The sequence below is a fragment of the Bufo gargarizans genome, chromosome 1, assembly GCF_014858855.1.
Source record: "Bufo gargarizans isolate SCDJY-AF-19 chromosome 1, ASM1485885v1, whole genome shotgun sequence".
NCBI classification, from domain to species: domain Eukaryota; kingdom Metazoa; phylum Chordata; class Amphibia; order Anura; family Bufonidae; genus Bufo; species Bufo gargarizans.
Genome location: NC_058080.1, coordinates 277,601,191 through 277,611,608, shown reverse-complemented (window position 1 = coordinate 277,611,608; position 10,418 = coordinate 277,601,191). Strand labels below are relative to the sequence as shown.

The window sequence follows — 10,418 nt, the reverse complement described above, 5'->3', positions numbered from 1 at the left end:
GGGACGAGGACAGGGAACCCTTACCACCAAGGGGTGTCCCTGGGCTGAGGACTAAGAAGGGACACATAGGGAGAAATAGGGATAATCAACTGTTTAACCTCTGACCCTTATGCTGCGTTTCCCTGGAACATTCATCAGTGATATCCCTCACCACGCTTTTCCTCAGCGTATCCTTCATTGGACATGAGTCCCCTACAAACATCAAATAACTGACACTGGGCTATATCATCAAACCGTGAGTAACCCTGGAAGTATGCTAAAACTATCTGCTGGTCTGAGATGAGAAGTATTTCAATTTGTATCTATGTTGTCTTGACCCATGGGGTCTGAGCTTGATCTGAGCTTATGTTTTTAAATAGATCATTAAAAGGTATACTTTAGATTTAAGGGAAGGTGTTCTGGACTATACCTCTCAGACATGATACACAGGAAGGTTGTCAGCAGTTATAGATGAGTAGATGTTCCTGTAGTATAAGGTGTGTGGCATCAGCAAGGGGTGGCAAAGCTGTGACAACCTTTGAGACATGATATACAGGCATTTTGTCAGCAGTAATAGATAGGAATATATAAAATGTGTGGATGTCACCTCCAGATTTCATTAGACTTTTTCTGATCTCTTTGACTCTTAATCCATAGATGACAGGGTTCACTGTGGCCGGAAACATTAGGTAAATGGCACTGACCAGATTGAGGACGTCTATAGTCATGGAGGTTCTCATCCTGTATATAATGGATGATATGATCGTACACATATATATCAACATGGCCACCAGTAGGTGTGTTCCACATGTGTTCAAGGCCTTGGTACGGGTTTTTGCAGTGGCAATCTTCATGGCCGTGTAGAGGATGGTGGAGTAGGACAGCACTAGAAGACTGAAGTCACCCAATGTAATTATGCTCCGGACAACCAGACCCACCATCTTTTGCTTTGTGATGTCTCCACAGGCCAGGCTAAGGAGACCCATGTTCTCACAGACAAAGCTCAGGATGATGTTGGACCTACAATACTGAGCAGAAAAAGTCAATATAACGACCGGAGACACAAGGAAAACGCTTCTGGCCCAGCTAATACAGATCAACACCACCAGGGTCTGTTTGGTCATGATATTATTGTAACGTAGAGGTCTATAGACTGCCACATACCTGTCCAGAGCCATGGAGAGCATGACCCCAGACTCAAATGTAGTGATGGAATAGATAGAGAACATCTGGATGAGGCAACCAGCTCTACTAATCCGATCTAGACCAAATGACAACCCCAGGAGGAACTTTGGGGTGATGGAAGATGTACACACAATACTGGAGAGAAAGAGGATGGAGATGAAGAAGTACATGGGAGCATGGAGACTCTTCTCTACATAGATCCTGTAAACGATGGTGAAGTTCCCCGAAAGGAGTAGAATGTACACAATGACAAAGGGAATAATTAACATTTTCCTGTTCGTTATAATCCCAGGAAACCCAAAGAGAACAAACTCTGTGTGAGTGAAGTGGATGTGGCTGTGGTTTGACCCGTTCTCCATCTTTGGCATCAATGAATATTTCCTGAGGGAAAGAGAATAGTGATGATGTAATGGCAGAATAACCTGTGCACTTTATAAAGTAGGTGGAAGGGCTGGGACGATGGATAGGAAAAGGTAGATGCTCATGTAGGGCACCACTTTGCTAGCCATGAAGAGGAAACACAAATTCTATTGTATCTAATAGTGTTGATCCCAAATTTTCTATTTGCTAATTTTTATTGCGAATATCGGCACTTCGCGAAGAAGTAGAATATAGTGCTATATATTCGTAATCGCAAGTATTCTAGATTTTTTTTTTCAACAGTAACCTCCCTTCTTGCTTGTGGGCCAATGAGAAGGCTGCAATATATTTGTCAGAGCTTAGCAACTTCCCTAGCAACCAATAGGAAAGCTGCCTCCCCCTTACTATATAGGAACCACCCCAGCAGCTATTTTCTGCAGTTTTTTTGCAGTTTTGAGAGAGAGAGAGCAGTGACATTGCTGTGCCCTGTGCTATCATCTGGATCCTATTCCTTATCCAATTACATTAGATAGTTAGCATGTATATATCATACAGATAGTTAGTGGGAGATAGTCAGTGTAGGTTAGATAGTGATATAGTGTAGCTGTTAGGAAATGTGATAGGAATTACTGTTTCTCTGCTGTCCATACGTACATGCTACAGACATAGTGCTGTGATGTCACAACAATACTTAGTGCACCAATCAGTAATATCTACTTAAACCTGCTAAAATGTGAAGCTGCATGTACTGCGCAAAAAAATATGTGCATCATTAGTGCCAATTTTCGCAATCGCAAAAATAATGACTGGAGATCACAAATTCTAGAATTTACAAATGTATTGCGAATATTAAGAGAAAAATTTGCAAAATATCCAGAAAACAAATATTGCCTATGCTGCTCATCATTATCCGTGTAGCGGACTGGCAATCTTCGCAAAGCCCTTTATAAATCTTCAATAGTAACTAGCCAATCCTAGGAATGCTTTCACTTCTCGAAGCGTCTTAGGTTGCGGCCACTTACTTACTGCCTCTACCTTACTCTCCGCAGGGTGAACTCCCACAGCTGATTTGATGTGTCTCAGATACTCTAGGCTTGTTTGGAAGAGATGGAACTTCCTCGGTTTGATCTTAAGGCCATGAGAGCGGAGCCTACCTAACACTTGCCACAGTCTCCTCAAGTATTCTTTAAACTTAAGTAGGTGCATGGACTATCACCTCATCCAAGTAGATCAGAATCGACTCAAAGTTCAGTTTACCCGGGCACTGTTCCATTAGGCAGCCCGAAGGGCATTCTGTTGAACTCATACAGCCCCATGGGTAGGATAAAGGCTGTCTTCTGTCTATCCTTCTCTGCCACAGGTACTTGCCAGTAACCACTCGACAAGTCCAGAGTTGAGAAATACTTGGCACGCTGTAGTGCCGTCAATGACTCTTCAATCCTAGGCAGGGGAAAAGTGTCCTTTATTCTTTAGAAGCTTTTTTTAGCGTTTAACTTTTGGTAGTCCACACAGAACCTCAAGTACTTATTCTTCTTCCGCACCAAGACCACTGGCTCACTTTTACCACTCAAAATCTAATATCTATGACAGCATCATTTTCACTTCTTGGTAGAGAGTGGGCGGAATCTGCCAATACCTTTCTCGAATCGGGGAAGTATTCCTAGTCGGTATTTCGCGTTCGATAGCCGTTGTGCACCCGAAGTCCTCCTCATATCGGGAAAAGGCATATTGAAACTCCCATAGCACTGCTTCAATCTTCTCCATCTGATCGGCGGTGAACTGGCTCGCATTAATCTCCATTTGTTCCAAGACCTGCCGGCCATTCCACTCAGGCGTGGGTTCCTCCACAGAGTTCTGGTCCACTGCCAAAGTCCAGGCATCATTTTCAACAGCCCGTAGGGCGAACTGGCTACCTGTGAGTGGTTCTCAATGCAGCACATACAACTCAGCTCTCTCCAGCATGGAAGGTAACACTTTCTCTCCAGCATGGAAGGTAACTTCATGATCGTGTACCTTGACACACCAGACTAACACATGCCCCTCCGTGATTGTCCTGATGGTCCTGGTGACCACTGGGCTCCGGGTGGCTTCCCACATGCCCAGGGGTTCTAATCAGCATATCTATCCTATTCAGTTTTCACTGGCCTCTGACAGGCATTCGTATCATCTTCTGCTGTTGCAGGGGTACGGTGCAGGCTCCTCCATATGGGTCAGGTCACATCACGGCCTCCTTACACATCGCTGAGTTCCAGGACCCGAACCCAAACATCATCCAGGTTGGATCCCACAGACTGCCAGAACAACGCTAGGCAGAATTGCGCCCAGGTACGCCAGTGGAGCCTGGACAAAGGGCCTCCGCTGCCAAGGTACCACGTGTGTCATACACAGCTAAAAGCAACTGTGTATAAATATATCTATATGTGTTGACTGGTGACAAAAAAGTAAACACTATAGTTTTCAATATATTGCCCGATTGTATATGCCTAAAATCCCCTGACGAGTACTGTAAACGAAACATGCGTGTAGGGATTAGCTACACTAGGGCACATTAGGGCCAAGTAGCAATTAAGGGCAAGGTTCCGGACGTGGTCGTTCTTATTAGAACGGGTGCTCCGTGTTAGGACGTTAGGGCTGAGCCAGCACCGCTATATTAGGGCTGTCTAGGGTCCATACTCTAACCAACACCATTCGTCCAGGTATAACCGCTCCTTATTTCAGCTTATTCAAGCCACTGAACATTCGAGGTGACAAGAGGTTCCTGACTTATATGGTAGGACCATTGGTTGCCTGTAAAGTGCTGCTGTGCACATTTGTTTTTGTATGTATCAGAGGCGTCGCAGCACACTTACTCACATCCCTGGTGTCATCATACACCCTTCTTTTTTCTTTTCATTAAGGAACATTCAGGGACTATATTCTATATAAAAACCTAAAATAAAAGTTAAGTTTTAAAAATAAAAATAAAATCACCATCCATACCTACTCATACAACTCCTCCATATGGGGCATTCACTGCTCCAACCGGCTTACCCTCAGAAGTCCTTTTGCAGATACCGCACGTCCGGATCAACCTCTAGAATGCTCTCTGGGTAGGCTTGTGGGAAGTCATTTTCCTCCAATAACTCAGCCCTCCATTGAAAACATGAGCTGATCCGATTCCTGCAGAAATTTCATTCCCAATACGATGGGAGCTCCATCCCGAGTCGGTTTCTCTACAAGCACAACTCCCTTCTTGCCGACATCTTGTCTGCATAGCTTCATACTCATTCAATCCACTCCGAACACAGTTATAGCAGTCTGATTTTCCGCCGTCAGCTTGATCACAGTGCCCTTGTCAGGCTTCATCAGGTAGCCGAAGTATCTCTTAAAGAACTTTACTGGCATCGTGGTTACTTCTGACCCTGTATCTACAAGACATTTCACCATCTGTTCTTCAATCTGCATCTGTAAATAGGTGCTTTCGGTCACCGGGTCCCGGAAGTCGTTAGGGTAGCCTGGAAACTGGCCTCCCCCGCGATGTGCCCCACTACCACGAGGTGTTTCCCGTTTAATGGTGGCTGTTCGGAATTCAGGGCCTTTTGTGTGCATTGACGGGCGATATGTCCTCTTTCTTGGCAAATCCAACACTGCAGCCCACTTGCTTTCCAGTCTTTTGGAGGACCACACGACTGTGCATCTGTAGGTGGTGACAGACCAGCCCAGTGCAGGAGAGAGTCTATCACTCCAGCCTCTGGAGTTGCTCGATATAGTTGGGAACCCAACTAACTGTGCCGATTGCCTCTGAATCTCTCCCAGGGATGTACTAAGTGCCTTCACTGCCTCACGCAGATCATCCTCATCAGAGGGAGTTTTTCGACTTCCTGCAGCCTGCATTCTCACGTTGTAAGCCCCATACGCCTCTTCCTTGTCTTGGGCTACAGCATCAGCTAGTATCTTCTGAAACTGCAATGTAGCATCCACCAGGATACTGTCACGGAAGGTGTACAGGAAACAAGACAATGCAAAATGAATATATGAATCACTGGATCCAAAACTAAGGAACAAAAGGGAGACCCCTGCATCAGACCTGGCTCTCTCCCTGTCTGCTTAGCCTATGCGAAAATCCCAACGGTGGATGATCGCATATCCACGTACCTCGACTATATACCACCTGAACACCCTACAATAGTGAGGGGACACGACCACCGGCTCCCTACACTAGACACGGAGGGAGTCAGGGTCACCTGGGATCCAGCAAACAGAAAATCACAAATAAATGTACAGCACTTATCTTGTAGAAGGCTGGAAGATAGGATCAGCATGCACACACACTCCAGGAAGTTGTATAAGTCGCACACTAATGCATTATAGGGAGGAATTTAAAGGGATGCAATCAGTCCAACTACATGACAGCTGAGCGAGGCTAACGAGATGAGGAACTGAAATTCAAAACAAATAAAACTCAAGGAGGAGGTTCTGAAAGGCTTCTGTCAGAGCTTCTCAGCTGTCTGGTTGTGACAGTACCCCTCCCACTACGAGTGGACTCCGGACACTCAGAGCCCACCTTCTCAGGATGGGACCTATGGAAAGCCCTGATAAGACGAGTGGCCTTCATGTCCGTCACTGAGACCCATATCCTCTCCCCAGGACCATAACCCTCCCAATGAACGAGGTATTGGAGAGAACCGCGGACAAGACGAGAATCCACAATCCTAGAGACCTGAAATTCAAGATTCCCATCAACCATAATCGGAGGAGGAGGCAAAGGCGAGGGTACAATGGGTTGAACATAAGGTTTCAATAAGGACTTATGAAAAACATTATGGATCTTCCAAGTCTGAGGAAGATCGAGACGGTAGGCAACAGGATTGATGACAGACAGGATTTTCTAAGGCCCAATAAACCTAGGACCCAACTTCCAGGAGGGAACCTTCAATTTGATATTCTTGGTAGACAACCACACCAGATCACCAACATTCAGGTCCGGACCAGGCACACGTCTCTTATCTGCCACACGCTTATATCTCTCACTCATGCTCTTTAGATTATCCTGAATCTTTTGCCAAATAGAAGACAAAGACGAGGAGAATCTGTCCTCATCAGGTAAACCAGAAGACCCCTCTCCCGAGAAAGTCCCAAACTGTGGATGAAACCCATATGCACCAAAAAATGGTGACTTATCAGAGGACTCCTGACGACGGTTATTTAAAGCAAACTCAGCAAGGGACAAAAAAGAACACCAATCCTCCTGATTCTCCGCCACAAAACAGCGCAGATATGTCTCCAGATTCTGATTGACGCGCTCTGTCTGGCCATTCGACTGCGGGTGGAAAGCAGAAGAGAATGACAACCGAACCCCCAAGCGAGAACAGAAAGCCTTCCAGAATCTGGAAACAAACTGCGTGCCCCTATCAGAGACTATGTCTGAAGGAATACCATGCAATTTGACAATGTGATCAATAAATGCCTGCGCCAGCGTCTTAGCATTGGGCAAACCAGGAAAAGGGATGAAATGCACCATTCTGCTAAAATGGTCCACCACCACCAGAATCACAATCTTCCCCGAGGAACGAGGCAGGTCCGTTATGAAGTCCATGGACAGATGTGTCCAAGGACGGGAAGGAATGGGTAAGGGAAGGAGAGGACCTGATGGCCGTGAATGAGGGACTTTGGCACGAGCGCAAGTCTCGCAGGCTGCCACAAAACCCTCAACCGACTTACGAAGCGCAGGCCACCAGAATCTCCGAGCGATAAGATTCATGTGGCTCTTGCCCCCGGGTGCCCAGCAAGGACCGTATCGTGGTGTTCCTTAAAAATCTTGTCTCTTAAAGCGAGAGGCGCAAACAACCTCACAGGAGGACAAAGATCAGGAGCCTCTGACTGGGCTGCCTGCACCTCTGCCTCCAATTCAGGAAAAAGAGCAGAGACCACCACACCTTCAGCCAAAATGGGACCCGGGTCTTCAAAATTCCCACCTACCGGAAAACAACGTGACAGGGCATCTGCCTTCACATTCTTAACCCCAGGGCGGAACGTGACAACAAAATTAAACCTTGAAAAGAACAAAGACCATCTGGCCTGTCTCGGGTTCAGACGCTTGGCTGACTCCAAGTAGGCCAGATTTTTATGGTCAGTAAACACGGTAATAGGGTGTCTGGCTCCCTCTAGTCAATGGCGCCATTCCTCAAAAGCCAACTTGATGGCCAACAATTCCCTATCTCCCACATCGTAATTTCTCTCTGCGGAGGAGAGTTTCTTCGAGAAAAAGGCACACGGTTGCCATTTGGCAGGAGAGGAACCCTGAGACAAGACCGCACCCAGACCCACCTCAGAAGCATCAACCTCAACTATGAAGGGTAGAGAAATATCAGGTTGTACCAAGATGGGAGCAGAAGCAAAACTCTCCTTGATATTAGAAAAGGCCTTACGCGCCTCTACCGACCAGGAAGAAAAATCTACCCCCTTTCTGGTCATATCAGTGAGTGGTTTAACAATAGAGGAATAATTCAAAATAAACTTCCTGTAATAATTGGCAAAGCCCAAAAAACGCATCAGCGCCTTCTGATTCTCAGGAAGCTCCCACTCAAGCACAGCGCGGACCTTCTCGGGGTCCATGCGAAAACCAGAAGCGGAGAGAAGAAACCCCAGAAATTGAATTTCTGGAACCGCAAACACACATTTTTCCAGTTTCGCGTATAATTTATTCTCCCGCAGGATGAGCAAGACCTGACGTAAATGTTCCTTATGAGTTTTGAATACAGGAGAAAAAATCAAAATGTCATCCAAATACACTAATACAAATTTTCTCATTAAATGATAAAAAATGCTGTTCACGAAATGCCGAAAAACGGCCGGACCATTCATCAAACCAAAAGGCATAACCAAATTCTCAAAATGGCCCTCAGGGGTATTAAAGGCCGTCTTCCCTTCGTCTCCTTCTCTGACCCTGACCAGGTTGTATGCCCCTCTTAGATCTAACTTGGAAAATACTTTAGCCCCAACAATCTGGTTAAACAGGTCCGGGATCAGAGGAAGCGGATAAGGGTCACGAATAGTGATACTGTTCAGCTCCCTGAAATCCAGACATGGTCTTAAAGAACCATCTTTTTTCTTAACAAAGAAAAAAACAGCGGCAACAGGTGACTTCGAGGGTCGTATGTATCCTTTTCTCAGACTCTCAGAGATATAAGCACGCATAGCGACCCTTTCAGGTTGGGAGAGGTTGTATAAACGAGATTTAGGCAGCTTGGCGCATGGGATGAGATTAATAGGGCAATCGTACTCCCTGTGCGGGAGCAAATCCTGAACTTAACTCTCAGAGAAGACATCCGGAAATTCAGAGAGAAAAGATGGTACAGTCTTAGTAGAAACCTCAGAAACAGATGTCGTGAGGCAATTCTCTCTGCAAAAGTCACTCCAACCATTTATTTGCCTTGCTTGCCAATCAATGGTGGGGTTATGTTTAGTGAGCCAGGGTAGCCCCAACACAAGAGGAGTAGGTAATCCGCTAAGGACGAAACATGACACATCCTCAACATGAGCATCACTCACAATTAAACGAATATTGTGAACTATGCCCTTTAATGATTTCTGAGAAAGTGGAGCGGAATCAATAGCAAAAACAGGAATATCCTTTCCCAAAGTGCACACCTGGAAACCATGAGTTATCGCAAAATGATTATCAATGAGATTGACAGCTGCTCCACTATCTACAAAAATCTCACAAAAAATGTTCTTGCTCTCTAGCGCCACCCTGGCAGGCAGGACAAAACGGGAACTACAAGGAAACGGAAAACCTTCAATTTCCGCCTCAACCCTGCCAATAGTAACAGATGGAACATTTTAAAAAGATTTTTTCCTTTTTGTTTCTTTATTACTCCCAGAAAACTGCCTGAATTGCCTAGAGGGACAAACATTTGCCAAATGATTTATACCTCCACAACAAAAACAAACCTTCCCATGGGGGCTGAATCTTCTATTGTCAGAGGCCATTAATCCCAGCTGCATGGGCTCCTGCTCAGAAGGGGTTGACAGCGACTGAGACCCCTGCGCACAGAATGGGACCGCTGCACTGTCCTGGGACTGAGTATGACAGGAAGGAGAGATCTCTCCTCTCTCTCTAAGACACCTGTCAATACGAACGGCCTGAGACATAGCACAGTCCAAGGAAATAGCCCTCTCATGAAAGGCAAATGCATCTTTCAATCCCTCTGAAAGACCATGGCAAAATTGACTTCAGAGTGCAGCATCATTCCAACCAGTATCAGCTGCGGATTGTTTACCCTGGCATAACAGACGTAGTCTAGACTCGGCCAAAGCAATACGATCCGGATCATCATATATCTGACCCAGGGCTAAAAATAAATCATCCACTGAACGGAGGGGCCGTGCCCCTACCGGCGGCAAAAAGGCCCACGACTGAGCGTTACCCCTGAGCAGCGATATAATGATCCCCACCCTCCGTTCCTCATCACCAGAGGAATGGGGAAGAAGGCGAAAATGGAGTTTGCAAGCCTCTCTGAAACGCACAAAATTCTCACTACCCCCGGAGAACGTATCCGGGAGCGAGATCTTAGGCTCAGAACAAACTCCATGAACACAAGCTGAACCGGTCACTAGAAACTGAGAAAGAGTCTTACGGAGATCAGCTACCTCCAATGAAAGACCCTGGAAACGTTCAGTCAAAAGTGAAACCGGATCCATGCTTGAGACGGTTTTGGCGGCTTATAATGTCACGGAAGGTGTACAGGAAACAAGACAATGCAAAATGAATATATGACTCACTGGATCCAAAACTAAGGAACAAAAGGGAGACCCCTGCATCAGACCTGGCTCTCTCCCTGTCTGCTCAGCCTATGCGAAAAACCCAATGGTAGATGATCGCATATCCTCGTACCTCGACTGTATAACACCTG

The 10,418-nt window shown here is 46.0% G+C and overlaps 1 protein-coding gene across 1 annotated transcript; it reads right to left on the bottom strand.

Moving 5' to 3' along the window:
* Positions 1-437: 437 nt before the first annotated feature.
* On the bottom strand, positions 438-1,532 carry LOC122926442 (olfactory receptor 52K2-like). The gene has a single exon (XM_044277820.1). The coding sequence runs from the start codon at positions 1,530-1,532 to the stop codon at positions 438-440; it is 1,095 nt and encodes a 364-aa protein (XP_044133755.1).
* Between the last annotated feature and the right edge of the window lie 8,886 nt (positions 1,533-10,418).

Excerpts from the sequence above, each read along its gene's own strand:
- LOC122926442 (XM_044277820.1), bottom strand. The coding sequence starts at position 1,532 with ATGCCAAAGATGGAGAACGGGTCAAACCACAGCCACATCCACTTCACT.